The sequence below is a fragment of the Oryctolagus cuniculus genome, chromosome 7 (assembly GCF_051225735.1).
Source record: "Oryctolagus cuniculus isolate XC-2025 breed Fujian yellow rabbit chromosome 7, ASM5122573v1, whole genome shotgun sequence".
NCBI classification, from domain to species: Eukaryota; Metazoa; Chordata; class Mammalia; order Lagomorpha; family Leporidae; genus Oryctolagus; species Oryctolagus cuniculus.
This window is the reverse complement of record NC_142873.1, coordinates 3703972-3722754: the sequence shown is the minus strand read 5'-3', so window position 1 is coordinate 3722754 and position 18783 is coordinate 3703972. Positions and strand designations below refer to the sequence as shown.

The window sequence follows — 18783 nt, the reverse complement described above, 5'->3', positions numbered from 1 at the left end:
AAATTTCTGTTTTTCATATTGATTAGGAAAGCAGAAAGGATGGTGTTTATTTTGCAGTAACATCATATGATATTAAAATGTATTTACCAGGGGTGTGTGTATGGCATAGCAGTTAAAGCACTATTTGTAATGCCCATATCACAAATTGTTGCATTTGAGTTCAAGTCTGACCTCCAGTTCCAGTTCCAGCTTCCTGCTGATGTGCACCCTGGGAGACAGCAGGTGGACAGCTCCAGTGCATGGATCCTGCTCCCTGTGTGGGAGACCCAGATTGAGTTCTGGATACCTGGCTTTAGCTTTGTCCCAATCCTATCTGTTGTAGACATTTGGGGAGTGAACCAGAAGAATGAAGATCTCTTGAACTCTCAAATAAAATAAAAAGATGTATTTACCATATAAAATTCATAGTCTTTAAATTGTTGATGACTTATTTTTTGTTATGAGATGCAGTCTACACATTCCTTCCTATGGAGCTTGCTTCCCATTATGCTGACATGCATTTCAGTGCATTTGAATCTCAGGGGAGTTAGCCGTTCTCTCAGATTGCATTGCATTGCATTGCATTTGACTTTTTTGTGGCATGATTTTCACATTCTTTCCAAGCAAATAGATTGGCTGTGTAGTTTTCCTGCTTTCAGTAAGTATATCATGGGTGGCTACCATACTTTGGCTTGCTTTTTCTTTCTTTTTAAATAGTTTATTTATATGAAAGGCAGAGAGACATATCTTTCTCAAATTGCCACAATTTCTGGGGCTAAGCCAAGCTGAATCCAGTAGCCTGGAAGGCCATCTGAGTTTGCAGCGTAAATGGCAGCTGCTCAGGTACTTGGCCTCCTCTGCGGCTCTCCCAGGTGCATTATCGGGCAGAGCAGTGGGATGCCCGCTGGCAGTGCAGCCTGGGATGATGCATCGTTGCAAGCGGCTGCTTAACCTGCTTTGCCATGCCAGCCCCTGAGCTTATTTATCCTAAGTCATTCTTTTTTTCTGTGAGATTTTTCATGGCAGCTTGAGGCCGTGTCCTTCCCTGCATGTTTCTTTGGGCATTCCTGGACCCTCATTTTGTTTGTATCATTTTTATTTGGTCTGTCCCATTAATGCTGTTACACAGAAGATAACTGATTTCATTTCTGTTTTCAAAGGAAAACCAGTGTTCCCTGGACATGAAAAGCAAATTGAACCCAAGTAAGCAAGCAGAAAATGGACAACCAGAACCACAAACCAAGGTTCCAGCTGAGGACCTCACATTGACATTCAGGTACAGAAAGGGATGTTTGCAGATTCTTACTGAGCTGCACATACAAGAGAAAAAATGACATGATTTAGTCACATCACAAGTACTCTCGTAAATATGTTTTGCTCTTTAAAATGCCATTGGGTAAGACTATTTTTGCATTAATTTAGGAGTTACAAAACTTAGATCCAACATTGAATTATCTGTTAATACTAACAAATCACATTTTCTGGTTGTATTTCTTCTCATTTTAAAATTTTATTTTAAATTTAACATTATGTTTCAAGTTATGAAATAATGAATGCTTGGTGTTAAAGTATATGAAGAAAATTTTAGAAGAGAAAATACTTACTCCCTTATTTTAAATATGTTGAAGAAAATTGAATTATAGGAAGTTGAAAATCTTAGAAAAAGGACAAATTTTAAAATCATCTGTAATTGTACTGCCCAGAGATAACTGGTGCTAACATTCTGGTGTATATCTTTTTAGTCTTTTTCAAGTATATATTTGGCATTTGGTCGCTTCTGGTTTTCTGAGCCTACCCAGCCACCATGCCACTGCCCTGGTTTTCAGTTTTACCTATCCAGTATTCTACATGTGTGGAAGAAAACATATCAACTCTCCTGAGCAACTCAACAGTTATAATTAGTTCTTCGTTTGCACATCTTTGTTTTCTCAGAATATTTTGAGGCTTTTGAATGCATAGTCCTGAGTTGTTCTCCTGATGGTAAATAACAAGAATTTTGAATGCCTGGTTGGTTTCAATCTTGGGTTTTGGTTATTTTAAATCTGTGCATGGCCCTAGGTTCAAAATAATTTCTTATAGTAGTAAACCTACTAAATCAAAGGTCAATACTTTAGGGGTAGGTAGTCAGTATTTTCAGATACAGGCCTGGGGCCAGCGCTGTGGTGCAATGGGTTAACGCCCTGGCCTGAAGCGCCGGCATCCCATATGGGTGCTGGTTCGAGACCTGGCTGCTCCACTTCCTGTCCAGCTCTCTGCTATGGCCTGGGATAGCAGTGGAAGATGGCCCAAGTCCTTGGGCCCCTGCACCCATGTGGCAGACCTGGAAGGAGCTCCTGGCTCCTGGCTTTGGATCGGCGCAGCTCCAGCCGTTGCGGCCATCTGGGGAATGAACCAGCGGATGGAAAACCTCTCTTCCTCCCTCCCTCCCTCCTTCCCTCCCTCCCTCCCTCTCTCTCTCTCTCTGCCTCTCCTCTCTCTGTGTAACTCTGACTTTCAAACAAATAATAAATAAATCTTTAAAAAAATATACAGGTCTTACAGGCTTCAGTACATCTCTCAACTCTGCAATGTGCAATCAGCAGCAGATACATAAACAAATGGACAGGCTGTGTGCCAGTAAAACTTTTTTTAGGAAACAGGCTGTTGGCTGGGTTTAATTTGCTAACCCTGTGCTAACATGGATGAGAACTATAATTTAAAAGTGGGAAGTCATTTATGTGTTTCTCCATAGTGCTAAATGATAGGCCTTCCTTGTTTATTTTATTCCACTAAATAATTATTTTTCTCTTTCCTTTCTGAAAATTCCAAACAGTGATGTTCCAAATGGATCGGCCTCGACTCAAGAGAACGTCAGCCTCCTGTCCAACAAGACCAGCTCTCTGAGCCTGTCAGAGGACCCTGAGGGAGGAGGGGCAGTAATGACTCCCAGAGACCCGGAGTTCCGCCCAGTTCCGCTCCCTGACACATGAGGAATTCTCTGTGTGTCTTCTGCAAGTGGTCAGAGAAGCCCAGGAAAAGTACCGGAGGCAATGTGCACAAATACCACTACTAAAACAACCCTGCACATAGTTCACATAAATGCATTTTTTAATTTAAAGAAAAAGAAAATTAGCAGTATCTGCAAGCAATTCAGATTAAATTTGTTTTTGTTCTGTGAATGAACTTTATTTTAATAACTTTGGACGCCTTGGATCCAGGGCTTAAAAAAAAAGAAGATATTATATATACACTCTGTTTGATTAATTGTATGATCTTAATGAAGTAGGTTTTTCTTGTATTTTGGTATTATTACATACCCAGTGTATAATTCCTTGCCCCCAACCCTTTCCAACTCTCATCTCCCATAAACTAAAGTAGACAAAAAGCACTGGTCTTTGAGAATTCTGTGGTGCTTGTGAAACAAAGAGGCAGTAATAGACCGAGTTATTAGAAAATGTGCAGCAAACCAACTTCTCTCGAAGCTCTTATTTCAAATTCCCCTTCCTGGATCACTAGCTTCATGAATATTTCTCTTATGATACTGAAAATTTTGAGTTTGGGAACATTGTATTTCTTGTTTCTGTTTATCAGATACTTAATAATTATCAGGTCCTTGATTTCCATACTGAAGATCCTTTGCATTAGTGTAATAGAAAGCCAATTGAGTGTTTGGATTGTATGGTTAGATTTAAGCAGAAATTGCTTCAAGGATGAACTAATTTACTAGCAGCAAAAATACACAGTTAGTGTATTGTCTTCATTGAGCTCATGGTTGGAAATTTGGAGCTGTGCTTTCTAAGTTAAACTTAGGTTGAAATCATAGAATGTTCAAAAACCAGAATAGTCATTCATATTTTAAAATTGTAACACTTGATTTGAATTTAAAATAAACAGAGGCACATTATTTCAGTGGATGTTTCTCTTGACTCTCAAAACGGAGAAGTATAAAATAAAAATCTTTATGCAGCGGAGCCTGTCGGGCCTGCAGAGAAATTTGGCAAACATGCACGGCCCGAGTCTTGCAATGAGATGTTACGAATTACTCAGCAGTCGCTTGTTGCTGCTCAGAGTCATTAGCATAATGGGTAGTAAGTACCTTGAAGTCCGTTTTCATAATCTTGGCTTTTCAGTATTGAGAAATTTCTTCATGAAAATGTTGAAAAGAGTAAGGAAGGATGTTTCTGTTATTTAATTCTGCTGCACATATTCTGATGCCAGGAGTCTATACTCAACTAAGCCCCCATGAAACATGTTTAGTGGGGGTTGTTTCATATTGTCACCCTCTCCATCCTTGTGTTTGCCTGATTGTTTCAGTTTCCTTTTCTGGATTATACTGCCAAATCAGAAAGCACTGGTTATGTAATAAGTTACTGCATTGCTTTGGTTGGGTAAAAGCAGAAGTTTGTATTTTGTTGTTTCTTATTTTCTTAACCCTTAACTCCTGCTGAGGTCATAACAGCCTCAGTCTAAGCTCTGTGTCCACCATACTGTTAACTGAAACAAATAGGGGGGTGGGAAGGGTAATACAGTCCTGCCATTGCCTACCAGTAGGAGAGTCCAAACAGAACACTCTTTTGAGTAGCGATTATTTAATTTGCCCAGTCAAGGCACCGTGTTAATATACTATTTCACATTGAATTTGATTATGCCCTACAGACCTGGCTGGTCAAGGATTTGATATACACATATTGGCTTGGGATTCGAGCTTTCTTTTTTATTTAAATAAAATTTTATATATATTATATATATACATATATACATAGCTATATCTGTATATATATTAGGTATGTTTTAAGGATTTCTTCGCATGAGCGCAGCTGTTGCGGTAAAATGACTGATTGGGAGGTAGAAGCACTGACTGAAGGTGAGGCATTTTCCAGTTGATATGTCCAGTTTCCTTGTTTAATGTACATTTGCCCTTTTTTTTTTGTCTTTTTTGATTTTTACTTAAAACCCTCCTGTATTTACATTTTAAATTCTTATTATTTATTGGGAGAAGGAAAGGAACTTTTGTGTGTCTCACGGAGTCCCAGGATTTTTCATTTCTCAGCATAAAAAATAACCTTAGTGGCCTCCAACCTTCTGTAGGCATGCTTAGGCAGATCTCAATTCTCCAGTGCCCATGGAGATAATTCCTACATTTCAGAAGGAATTGGTCCTTGTTGGAATTCAGAATGATTCTGGCTTTGGAAGATAATTTATGGCTATTAATGTTGAAGTCCAGAATAAAAATAAATCCCTACTTGGGGTGTCTGTTGACATCCCCAGTGACTCAGTTTCTGTTATTTTTGTTCTTCCTTCCTCAGACGCACTTCCTGCTTTTGCCATTTTGATTTTGTTGGCCATGGAGAGACAGAGATTGATTTACAGATTATTCCTATTCTGAACAAAACCAGAAAAACTAATGTTTGGATTTGATTTAAAATAGGTGTCTTTCTCATTGTCATGTATTTTCATTCGGTTTTTTATTTTTAAAGCCTCCTACATTGTAGCCTGAATTCCAGCTATCCCCTGTTAAAGTTCTGTTCTCCTGATGTCTGCCTGGGTAGAAAGGCAGGAGGATGGTATGCTGTCCTCCTGTGCCTGTAACCTGTACTTGGCACTGGTCATTCTGCCTAACCTAACAGAGTTTCTTGCAAGTTTCCTGATGACCTCCAGCAGGTTGAGTAATTCACAAAACCCCCTGCAGTGTGGGTTTCCCGGTCTCCTTTGCTCTGTGGTATACTTGGTATAGGACGAGCCCAGACGAATAAGTGGCCTGATCAGGCATAGCTGTTTGCCTCTTTAACTGCCTTTTTTTTTTTTTTTTTAATCAGAATCGGAAAGGCATTAATTTTTTGACTTTTTAATTTTATTTTTTCTTTATGGAACAGTTAAGAGATGAAGCCAATCATATAGGAAGTACAGTTTTTATGCTTTCTACTTATTAAAATATTAGTTTCTTCTGATGATGGCTTTGCTTTTCACTGAATTCAAAAGGAAGATTTAGACATTTTAAATGAACAGCTTTGAAAGGGTTAAGGTAGGAATAATAAGCATTGTATTCACTCTTATTTAGATAACAAAACCAAATTATTAGAGTGAGGGAATACAAAGTACTTTGACATATTCTTTTCAAGAAGTCTCTGAAAGGGATAGAAAATTGAAGATAAGACTTCTAGATTCAACTTCCTGGCATATTAAAAAAAAAAATTCTGATTAAAATAAAATATCCTTACTTGGATAATTTACTGAAGCTGAAGGGACCAAAGATACATTCTTTACTACTTTTCTATTTAAAAGTTAATTTGACATAGGTTTCTAGTAATCATATTCAAATTGTAAGACGCTGTTCCTAATGCCAACCACAGATGTTCAGCTATCCAGAGTGTATAAAACAGGATTGATACAGGTGATTCCCTTCTCCCATCTCATCTCACTTTCCCTCTCCTGTTCTTTCCATTTACTTACTCTTTTGCCTGAAAGATAAAATCGGCAGGATTCTCTTTTGCTACTTTGAATCTGTAACTCCATTAGACTCTATTGGTCTTAGGGTTGGAGGTCAGAGTGAGTTGTCTTCTCTGTTTTCCTGTCTCTTTTTCCATTCTGCAATCTCCCCTTGACTTACCCACTGTCCTCCCCAATCTGCAACAGTGACAGTTTGCTGCCTCAAAACAGAGCATTCAAATGAATTCGCTTAGCCAATAACTTCTATGAAGTTGCCTTTTCTAATGGTGTTATTACTCAGTGATGCACAAATGTGGTATTTGCCCTACTGGTAGGCAAACAAAGGTCTGATTAAGATTGGTAACCTGCTGTTTTCTTTAAAGGAGAGCCAAAGACTTGTGCTTTACTCTGTTTTGGTTTTGGGGAAAGTAATAGCCATTTTGATTTTGAAACCTTTTAGTATTTGTGAGTTGATTGTATTGTTTAAGTAGATTGATCCAAAGTTAACTGTTAAAGTTAGCTGACCTTATTAAATATAAAAGTAATGAAAATTCATCAGTTTCTCTTAAAAGTGAATGTCATCTTTTACAATACCGCAAGCGTCTCCCTGTGCAGCCTTTGAGGTCATCTTGTTAGGGACAGCATCCTCAGCGCTTTCATGTGTTTTCACTTGTGCCTGAAGTGTGATCCACCGTCACTGTGGTCAAGTCGTGTGTCTGGGTGTGAGAATTCTTGAGCATGTGACTGGTGAGAAATAATGAAATGTAGTAAGTACATGTTTGAATTGTATTCACATTCAGAGAAAAATACATTGTTTTCACTAAAGATTATCATTCAGTTTCTCTTACATACAAATGGTGATGGACAAAGGTCTCACTATCATTTTTCCACTTTGTTTTTACTCATTTAAAGAGTTAAGTAAAGGTTTCATGTATAAAGTGTATCTGCAAAAATCACTTGTCATGCTGTATATTTCATTAAAAGGAATGTCCTTGTCACTATTTAGGGGAAATTCATAACTTCTCTGGAAGTCAGCTACAGTTTGCTTAGACTTTACCGTAAAAAGTTTTCTTCCTCTGAGAAAAATATACCTGTTCTTTTAAGTGAAAATCAGAGCTACTTAGCTAAGAACAAATTTTACTTTCAGCCTTAGGGACTGCACAAGCACGTGGTGTGCTGCTGTCATCCTTTCACCTGCGTGCCCATTTTGCCAGTCCGCACCCATGCCGTTCTACCTTGAACAGCGATGACTTTCATATTTATTTGTTGCTTCACCTCAGCCTTGTGAAGTTGTCCTGCTGAAATGACTTACTGGGAGTTGTAGGTGGGTTGGAGTTAACGTGAAAATTTTTCTCCATTCAGCTATTCTGAGCTACTTCAAAAAGAGCTATTTTTGCAAAAAAAAAAAAAGTACTATTAACTTTAGTAAACAATTTAAGATCTGGATCTTTACGATCTATTTCTGTGATAGAGATTGTTCACATATCATAGATTCTAGTTGATAATACTAGCTGTAATGTTAATAAAAGAAACCATTCCCCTCAGGAAAGGAGAGATGTTTGCATGCTGAGTGTTCCCGGTAAACGCTCTCAGTGCTGCACTGAATGAGTGGGTAAAGTGCCACTGAAATCCTGGTGATAAAGGGACTTAGCTCACTGCTATGCTGGAATCTCTGGACTTAGCTGACACTGAGTTTCCCCTAAACTTTATCCCTGAGCAAAACATCCCTATTGTAGTAGCCCTTATTTTCATAAGGCACAATAGTTGAAAAGGAAGAACTTACACCTCAAGACTATATTGTGTCCAAAATGTATACTTAGAAAAACTCAATCCTGTGGAATTTGTCATCCTAATGTATACTAGATAAGGTGACTTATTTTCTTATATTGAGGTCTCCCTGTTTCTGGTTGGATTTTACTTGGTTTTGCCTTTGGCTTAAGTTTTTTTTTTCTTGCCTCTAAGCAGAGCTCACAAGTCTTTGGCATCCATTGTAGGTTGTATGCTCAGAGTCATCTTATAACTGGAAACTGTCAGGTGGTCCTCCTCCCCTGCATGAAAGCTTCGAGAAAAAGTTGGAAAGAAACTGCTTTGTGGATAATAAGTTGCCTGTTTTGTTTTGGTTTTGCTGGATTTTTAAAAACCACCATTTTTCAGTGTAATCTCACTCCATTAATTGGCTGCCATTCTAACAATTATAGTTGAACCACCTTATAAAAAAATCCCTCGGATTTAAAGGCATTTGAAGTGTTTATCATTTTGACATGCTCTGTTCACCTAAGACACTGTCCTGAGAGCTGTTTTTTCTGTGTGTTTTGTTGCCTAAATTTTCATACTTAGCCCTTCTTTATCCTTTTCCTCTTCCCATCTCTGGGAATAAAAAGAAATTTGAAAAAAATTTTCCCCCATTTAATTCATTGCTCCATGGGTCTCATTATCTTACTTGATTATGGATCTGTGATTTGGGGGAACATGAGCAATGGAAAAATGAATTGAAGTAAGGAATTAAACCTTTTACCCACTCAAACATTTTCCAGTTGTGAGATTCCTCTTTGTGTGTGTGGTCTCGCCTTGTCACCCCCCCCCCCCCGTGTCCTTTTCCATGTCTGTGGTCAGTTTGGTCTTTCAGGCTCATACCAGTCTCCCCGAGACATTCTGCAGTCATTATCACCTTTTTGGGTGGATTTTATTTTGTTTTATTTTGTGGGTTTTTTAAAGTAATTTTTTGAATTGATGCATATTTGCTTGAGATAGAGCTTGTGTAATTTACCAATCGTATTGATTGTACGTGATTGTGCCCTGCAGAGGTATATTTAACAAGACAGAAACAATCCAGATTGAGAGGAGCCCATGAGATTGGAGTCAGCTTCACACAGAACTGATACCTCCTGTTCTTATGAAGCAATGCTAGACAGAATACCATTGTTTGAAAGTTTTCCTGCATTTCTGTTTTTCTTATTGCTTCAGCTTCCTGTTCTTTCTTGTCTGTCTGTACCTGCTCATTCAGAAATTTAAAAATATTGAGCCTTAAAGTTACAGCTTATTTTTAAATCGCTGAATTTTGTGTGAAAGTTTGCATTTTTCAAATGCTTCCAACTTCTTAAAAGGCGAGGACAGGTAATGGGTTGGAATTTCACAAGCTGTGAATAACTCCTTAGCATCTGGTGAACTGTGAAATCTTATTTGAAGGCTTTTTCTCCAAAAAGTTCTTCTGGAATCAAAAAAAGAACCTTGTTTAAAAGAATGAACCACTTTCCTCTCTTAAAATCTTTAATATTTCCAATTTGACACAGTCTTCAAAAAAGTAAAGTGGGGGAGGGGAAGAAATAGCAGTCGGAAGACGTTTAGGGCAACAGAATTCTGGGTTTGAATAAAATAGATGTTCCACTCGTTGCAGATTTTGAGAGGGTTAGGGCCGTCTTTTTCTGTTTTGTATTATTTGTGTGCGTGTCATTGATAGCAGAGATGCCACACTTTGTGTAGAATGCTGTCTCTCTCTCTTACCTTGGAAACTGGCTCCGCCTGTGCTGCTCCGTTAGTGGTCAAGGCTCCCGTGAGTGGCAGATGAAAGGGTTTACTCTAACAGGAGGAGGAGGTGACCCGCCTTTGGAGTGTATACATATGGGAGTGTCTGCAAGGTCTGTACCTGCTTTCTGTCAGCATTTACATTAAATGACAAGTTAACGAGGAAATTGTGTAGTCTCGTTTTGTCACTGTGTCTGTGCCATCTTACTCTGATCTGGGGATTATTTTCTCACACCTTTTATGGAGTTTTTTCTGCACAAGCAAATACACACTTATAGTGACCAAATTTGTGTGGAGAACATGGGAATTCGTCTAATCTTAAATTCTTTCATTTTTTATATCATGACTGCACATTAGGAATGAAGATGGTGGCTCTGAGATACTGAGGGTCAGTATTTAGTGACATTCCAAGGCTAACACCCAGTGTCTTGGTTTTTTGTGACTTCTCTTAAAAAGAACCATCTTCATGCTTAAACAAAACAGTCTTGCTCTGAATCTCTTCCTGATGTAAAATATTTTTAAAACAATGTATTGTTTGAGAGGCAGAGTGTCACAGAGGGGAAGAGATCTTCCATCTGCTGGTTTGCTCCCCAAATGCCCCTAGAGCCAAGGCTGTGCCAGCCTGCAGCCTGGAGGCAGGAGCTCCGTTTGAGTCTCCCGTGTGGGTGGCAGGAACCCAAGGTCATAGGCCATGCTGCTGCTGCCTTCCCAGATGCAATGGCAGGAAGCTGGATCAGAAGCAGAGTAGCCAGCATGGACATGCCGGTATGGGATGGGGGTCGCAGCCAGTGGCTTAACCTGTTCCACAGTGCCTGTCCCCAGATATATTTTGGCTTTCCATTCTCACTGATTTTTAATTGTCCTGAAACCCTCAACCATTAGTCATTCCTGGCATAAATGTTAAATCCCTGGCCTGTTAGAGATTGTAGATTAGCCAACAGTTCCATTATATGATAAGAAGGAAAGGAAGGGAAGAGACACATCTAGATGAAGAGAAAATTAAGAATGGGCAAATATTACAGTGCAGCATGTGGACTTGTTGAATCCTGATTCCAACAAATCAAATAGACTTGTTTTGGTACAATCAGAGAAACTTGATTAAGCACTGGGTATTGCATAGTAAATACTAAATATTCAGTGTTTAATCACCAAGGAATGATGTTTTTGTTATGTGTGATAATAGCAACATCCATATTTTTTAAAGATGCTCACTTACAATGACTGGAATTTTCTTCATGACTGAAATATTTTAGATGAAAATAATACACGTTGTCGATGAAAGTTACCTGTTCCTAACAACAATTAGCAATTAGGTGTCCACTGTTCCTATATTTGCCCTTGAGAGAAGGGGCCCTAGTAAAGAAGGTGGTGGAGGCGGGAGAGGTAGTGTTTTTGGGAAGCGGTTTAAGCCGCTGCCTGTGATGCCAGTTTTCTTTTTTTTTTTTTTTTTTTTTTGACAGGCAGAGTGGACAGTGAGAGAGAGAGAGACAGAGAGAAAGGTCTTCCTTTTTGCCGTTGGTTCACCCTCCAATGGCCGCCGCGGCCGGCGCGCTGCGGCCGGCGCACCACGCTGATCCGATGGCAGGAGCCAGGAGCCAAGTGCTTTTCCTGGTCTCCCATGGGGTGCAGGGCCCAAGCACCTGGGCCATCCTCCACTGTACTCCCTGGCCACAGCAGAGGGCTGGCCTGGAAGAGGGGCAACCGGGACAGAATCCGGAGCCCCGACCGGGACTAGAACCCGGTGTGCCGGCGCCGCTAGGCGGAGGATTAGCCTAGTGAGCCGCGGCGCCGGCCCTGTGATGCCAGTTTTGATTCCCAGCTGCTCCACTTCCCATCCAGCTCCCTGCTAATGGACTGGGAAGAGCAGCAGAAGATGACTCAAGTGTTTTGACCCCTGCCACCCATGTGGGAGACCTGGAAGAAGCTCCTGGCTTGTAGCTTGGGACTGCCTGGCCCAACCCAGGCCATTGCAGTCATCTGGAGAGTGACCCAGTGAATGAAGGACCCTCCCTCTCCTTCTCTAACTCTGACTTTCAAATACAAACAAATTCTAAAAAAGGTTCAGAGGATATGAGAGATAGTAACTGCTATAGCCATTCATGAATAATTACAAAATCTAAAGTAGGAATTCCAGAAACAGACCTGTTTTACTACTACCTGGGCCCAGTGCTTCCCCCAAATAGGGTTTGCCTTAACTTGCATAAACTAATGAATTTGGTTTTTGTGTGCATTAGTGCTTCAATCACAGTAACCGACAATCTTCAGTTGGTAAATCCATTTGCTTTCCAACATGGTGTCTCATTCAGTGAATGGCTGCCACCACTGGAACACCTAGGATATAAAAAGTGAGCTTAACTGATACTGAACAGCCACTATGGTATTTTACTGAAGTAACTTGAATAGGGACACAAAGAAATACTGATTACCCTCAAGGAGCTCATGACAGATTTTTTTTTTTTTTTAAGAATTATTTATTTGAAAAACAGAGTGGCAGAGAAAGCTCTTCCATCCGCTGGTTCACTCCTCATGGCTGCAACGGCCAGAGCTGGGCAGATCTGAAGCCAGGCGCTTCTAGGTCACCCGTGTGGGTGCAGGGGCCCAAGGATTTGGGCCATCTTCTGTTGCTTTCCCAGGCCACAGCAGAGAGCTGGATTGGAAGTGGAACAGCCGGGACTAGAACTGGCGCCCATCTGGGATGCCAGCACTGCAGGCGACAGCTTTACCTGCTATGCCACAGCGCTGGCCACAGCACTGTACAGTTTTAAAAGCAGTCAATAATAAATGACAAAACACTAAATAGAATTCCCAAAGTATCACTCAACCATGTTGTACTCAGAAGAACAAGGAGCTGTGAGCCTGCACAAGGAAGACTTAATGTGCCTGGCTGCTCATGTGTTCCTGAAGAAATGGTGAAGGTAAGACGAAGAATTGTGGGGCTGGCACTGTGGCGTAGCGGGTGAAGCTGCCGCCTGTAGTGCCAGCATCCCATATTGACGCTGGTTCGAGTCCCAGCTGCATCCAGCTCTCTGCTGTGGCTGGGGAAGGCAGTAGAAGCTGGCCCAAGTTCTTGGACCCCTATACACGCTTGGGAGACCCAGAGGAGGTTTCTGGCTCCTGGCTTCAGATCGGCACAGCTCCAGTCATTGCAGCCATTTGGGGAGTGAACCAGCCGATAGAAGACTCTCTCTCTCTCTCTCTCTCTCTCTCTCTCTCTCTCTCCTTCTGTGTAACTCTCTCAAGTAAATAAATACATTTTTAAAAAAGAAAGAATTGCGAGAGAGGGAGGAGAGATGGGATGCTGGGAGACAAGAGCCTGCTGGTCAGAGGAAGAGGATGTGTGAACTCTTGGGGAAGGAAACCTGAGCTGTGGAAATTGGGTGGGCACTGAACCTAGAGCAGAGGGAGTGAGACAGTGGTTTGAGATGAAGCACAGCAGATCCTGGAGGCCTGTAGACAGTGCTAAAGTGTTTGGGAATACAAGGAGCCAAATCTATGTCTCTATTAATTTCTTTGATAGCTTTCAAGTCTACTTCTCAAAATTGAATATGCATCAATTTACCTGAGACTTATCTTTTTTCCCAAATTTATTTATTTTCACTTTATTTGAAAGGTGTAGACAAAGAGATTTCCATAGATGGGTTCACTCCCAAAATGCCCACAATTAGCCAGGCCCAGGCCAAAGCCAGGAGTCCAGAATGAAGTCTGAGCTTCCCCTGTGGAGGCAGGGACCCAAGTGAAGTGGGGCAGGTGGGGGTTATTTTTATTCCAGGTCCTTCGCATTCTTAGAGAAGTATTTTCAGTACAGACACGTAAACGGTGCACAAGGTGATAAAGTGTATTTAAAAGACGAGAAAGCAAACACGCATGGAGTGGAGTGGGCCAGAGAGTCACACCTCAGCACCTCCCCTAGTCTTGGTCTTAGAGGCAGGGCACTAACCTGGGAGTTTACGACACCTCCACGTGGAACCTAACACACACATGTACATGGTGACTCCTCCCCAGGTCTGGGATGAAAGGAGGCATCCTGCGGAAGGGGCTGCTTGTCATTTGTAACTTCCAGCGTTGTTGGCCTCAGCTACCTTATCCCACACCACAGGTACCTCCCATGGTGTGCATTTAGCAGGAAGCTGAACCACGAGAGGAGTAGCCAGGACTCAAACCAGGCACTCTCACGCATTCCAAGCAGCAGTGTAGCCATTGTGCCAAATGCCTGCACCCCACTTGGTGCTCTTATTAAAGTGCAGGTGGGGCGCGAGGGAATGTAAGATGGCCAGTGCTGTTTGACCAAAGAGCACACTTTGAGTTAGTAAGGTTCTGTGTGATAGGCAGTTTCAAAAGTGAGAAAGATCCTGTCTCTGCTTTTAGTGAAGTGAATGAGATATTAAGAAATAGTTAGCACTAGGTGGAGACTTGAAAAATATAAGGCTGAGGAGCAAGGTACCCAGGAAGTTTTTATATCAAGAGTTGAACTTGAAAGGTGCACGTGAGAAAGTGAGGTATGGAAGGCCCAGAGGAGCGTGCGAGATACACATGCAGTCATGGAAGAACTTGACTCTGGAACCAGCATGATGGCAAAGAGAGGTAAGCTGCTACCTTCAAAGCTGACATCCCATATGGAAGCCAGTTCAGGTCCCAGCTGCACCTGGGAAAGCAACAAAAGATGGCCTTACTACTTGGGCCTCTGCCCCCAACATGGGAGACCCAGATGGAGTTCTGGGCTCCTGGCTTCAGCCCGGCCCAGTCCTGGATGTTGGGGCTGTTTGGGGAGTGAACCAGCAGAGGGAAGACCTCTCGCGCTCTCTAACTCTCCCTTTCAAATACAATAAATATTTTTTTAAAAAAAGGAAAGAATGTGACCCTTCTATTCAACTTGAAGCAGTCGAGTATAGGTTCAAAAGCTAAGAAGCGTGATGGCCATACTGCATTATTTAGGTTTCATCCTTTAGCAACTAGAAACAGTAAAGATCTGAAGTCAGGGAGTGATGTGATTATCCTGGTTTGAAGTGGCTTAGGGCCTGACGAAGAAAGCCCAGTTAAGTGTGTCACGGTAGACTTAATAAGGGCCCAAACCAGGAGGAGCACGGGGATGAAGAAGGGGAGGAGAATTTCTGAGACTGGTGAGTTTAGGGTTAACTTAAGAGCAGATGGTACAAGCATGGTTACCAGCACCCACATCAACGTGAGCTTCACCAAGACTGCTCCTCGCTTCCTTCGACCATTATGTCTGTTCCTGCATCACCACTCAGCGGTTACCATCACCTCATCCTCTCAAGTCCAGAAAATGCTAATTATGGTAGAAAAGGTGTCGCTTACCTGACAGCAGGGTAGGGAACCTGATGAACACCCAGACCTAGGGCATGGCATGGCCTGCTTCCCTGGAGTGCGCCACCTGCTTCTCCACCCTTTGAGCAGCTCAAGGGTCTTGTCATCAGCACCCTTCCCTGGTTAGCGCAACTGCCACAGTCGCTCAGGATTCCAGCCCTGAAGCTAGCTTCTGTTTGAAGTTAGAACAACTTGTCCCCAAGTATCCTGTGTTGATTTTCAGCCCTGGTCATGTAGCAAGGACCTCAAACCAGCTGTATGTCCCCAGTGGAGTAGCCGCCCTGCTGCATTCATCCCTGGACCCTTACTGTCACCTCACTCCTCAAGTGGACTTGCTACGATTCTGCTAGGCAGCCTTGGGAAACATGGGTAAAGAAGCGCCAGTCACATAACTGATCTGGACACGTCAAAAACACACTCTTGGCTATATCTCTACCAAGAGTTTCTTACTACTGCTTTTGGATTGGTCCCTACCATCCCCTGTTTCACCAGGGAAATTTCTTCCACTACTTCTGCCTCTGTTTTCCGTCTTCTACTTTTTTTTTTTTTAACCACCTACACCTTCCTGCACCGTGTAGAAGCAATGAGCTTTAACCCCATGTAACCCTGTCTTGCTCAACCCCCAAAAAATATCCTTGCACAGTGTTTCTGTTCACATGAGGTGTCTATTCCCATTAGGTAAGTGAGCATTACCGTACTTGATATCTTAACTTTCCATTTGGGAGGGATCTAAAGTATTTCCTGTTACTAAGTCAGCAAACCCACTTAGGATCTGGCTTTCTTCAAACACAAATGTTTACGGAGTACCTGGTACATCAAGGCCAGTGCTGTGTGCTTTGAACATGTTCAATAAATATTTGCTATTTTGATGTGGTTTCCCTGAAACCAAAACTGAACTTTCTGGCAGTTTTGAGGATTTAGACAAATTGCAATGAGAAACTTTGAGAGTCTTAGCTAAAAGCTGCCAAATAATAATGCAGGATTCTATTTTTATAAACTTCATTTCACCTTAATTTAATTGTCATAACCACTGGAAACAGGAGATTGGAGACTGTTTTTGTGCTTTGATGGTTTGCCAAATTTCCACAGAAGGTTAAGCCTTGAGTTACTCAGTAACCGCAGCAGGAGCTGGGCCCCGCTGTTTGTCCCTTGCCAAGGTCTTCCTCTTGGGTCCAAAGGAAAGAAGAGCCCCAGGACAACAGGGATTGGCGGAGGGCCAGCTAAATTACCTGCTGGTAGGAGTTACTATGAGACTAGGACAAGGTTCTGGGAGGAGGAGTTTTATTACTGACCTGAAGGAAGTACTACGAATGAGGGTGCTCAAATGCCCCTTTACTTCCAGAGCATTACCTGCTGGTAGGAGTTACTGTGAGACTAGGACAAGGTTCTGGGAGGAGGAGTTTTATTACTGACCTGAAGGAAGTACTACGAATGAGGGTGCTCAAATGCCCCGTTACTTCCAGAGCTCACAACCTACCTCCTCTCATACAGCAAGGCGCAGTGGGACTCTACCAGCTCCTTCCAGGCTTGTTTTCATGCAGAAGGGGAAAATGCCACAGAAAAAACAATGTTTACCTGATAGAATTTCTTAGGAAACCTGCCTCTAGTTCCAGAAATGATTCCATGAAGAACTTAGAGCAATAGACATACACACAAACCATCAGTAAAACACTCCCCAGAAGAACACTGATGGTGCCAACGTTGTGCAGCAGGTAAAGCCACTGTCTGTGACATCAGCAGTCCTTACGGGTGCCAGCTGGAGGCCTGGCTGCCCCGAATCCGATCCGGTCCTGCTCACGTGCCTGTGAAGGCAGCAGAGGATGGCTGTTAGGGCTCCTGACACCTACGTGGGACACCACGATGGAGCTCCTGGCTCGTACTTTGGCCTGGCCCAACACTGGCCATTGCGGCCATTTGGGGAGTTCCCCAGGGGATGGGAAAATCTCTGTTTCTTCCTCTCTCTGTAACTCTGCCTTTCAAATAGATATTTTTAAAAATAGCATGTGTGTGTGTGTGTGTGTGTGTATGTGTATACAGTCACAAATTAATTTGCCCAACACAGATTCTTTTCCTAATCCAATCAAATATGAACCAAGGGGGCCTGGCGCTGTCACACAGCGGGTGAAGTCCCCTCCTATGGCAACAGCAGCCCATATGAGCACTGGTTCAAGTCCCGGCTGCTCTACTTCTGGTACAGCTCCCTGCTAACGCTCCTGGGAAAGCAGCAGAGGGCCTGGAAAAGCTCCTGGCTCCTGGCTTCAGCCTGGCCCAGCCCCAGCTGTTTCAAGCATCTGGGGAGTAAACCAGCCGATGGAAGATCTTTCTCTCTGTAACTCTGACTTTCAAATAAATACTAAAAAAAATTTTTTTGTTTCTTTTTGTTATAAATCAATGGCTCCCAAAGTATCTGCCAGGGACCCTGGGAGAGCTCAAGAAACCTTCAGTAAAAACTGGAAACTATTTTGAAGGGCGGGCATGGGGCCATCGTTGTGGCACAGCCGTTAGGCCTCTACCTGAGACCCCAGCCTCCCACGTGAGTGCCATTTTGAGTCCCTGCTGACGTGCCTGGGAAAGCAGTGGGAGACGGCTCCAGCGCTTGGATGGAGTTCCTGGCTCCTGTGTCCAACTTGGCCCAGCCCCACCTATTGAGAGCATTTGCGGAATGAACCAGTAGATGAAAGATCTCTATGCCTCTCCACCCCTGCAACTGCCTTTCAAGTAAATAAAAAAGACATTAACGGGCTGGCATTCAGCCTCGTGGCTAAGACTCCCCACACTTTGTAGCACATCTGGAGACCTGGGTTTGGTTCCCAGCTCTTCTTCCTGCTATCAGAGACACTCGGAGAGGGAAGAGGGGAGCAGTGGTGAGGGCTCGAGCATGCGGGTTCCTGCCATCCATGTGGGAGATCCAGATTGAGTTACTGGCTCCTGGCTTTGGTCCATTTGGAAAGTGAACCAGTGGATGCAGCTTGCTCCCTCCCTCTCAATTTTTTTCAAAACCTTTCATTTTAATTTTTTTTAAAGATTTATGTATTTACTTGAAAGACAGAGTTACACACACACACACACACAGAGAGAGAGAGAGAGGGAGGGAGGGAGGGGGAGAGAGGTCTTCTACTGCTTTCCCAGGCCATAGCAGAGAGCTGGATCGGAAGAGGAGCAGCCGGGACTAGAACCAGCGCCCATATGGGATGCCAGAGCCCCAGGTCAGGGCGTCAACCCACTGAGCCACAGCACCGGCCCAATTAATTCTTTATTTTTAAGATTTATTTATTTGAAAGGCAGAGTTACAGGAAGGATATATCTACGATCTACTCGTTCATTCTGCAAATGGCTGCAACAGCCAAGAGCCTGGAATTCCATCTGGGAGCTCCCATGTGGGTGGCAGAGGCCCAAGCACTGAAGCCATCTTCCCAGGAATAGTAGCAGGGAGCTGGATCAGAGTGGAGCAACTAGGACTCTAACTGGCACTAATATGTCACAAGTGGTGGCTTAACCTGCTATACCACAATGGCAGTCCCAAAACTATTTTAATTGTACTAATGATATTTAAAT

General features: G+C 42.6%; 1 protein-coding gene across 1 annotated transcript in view; it reads left to right on the top strand.

Annotated features, from left to right (window-relative positions):
- The window catches only part of RC3H1 (ring finger and CCCH-type domains 1), a 64603-nt gene extending 54530 nt beyond the window's left edge, over positions 1-10073 (top strand). Inside the window, 3 exon segments of the mRNA XM_051856942.3 lie at positions 1140-1255; positions 2792-2889; positions 2892-10073. Of these exon segments, the coding sequence (XP_051712902.1) occupies positions 1140-1255; positions 2792-2889; positions 2892-2941 (264 nt within the window). The 3' untranslated portion in view covers positions 2942-10073.
- Positions 10074-18783: the final 8710 nt, after the last annotated feature.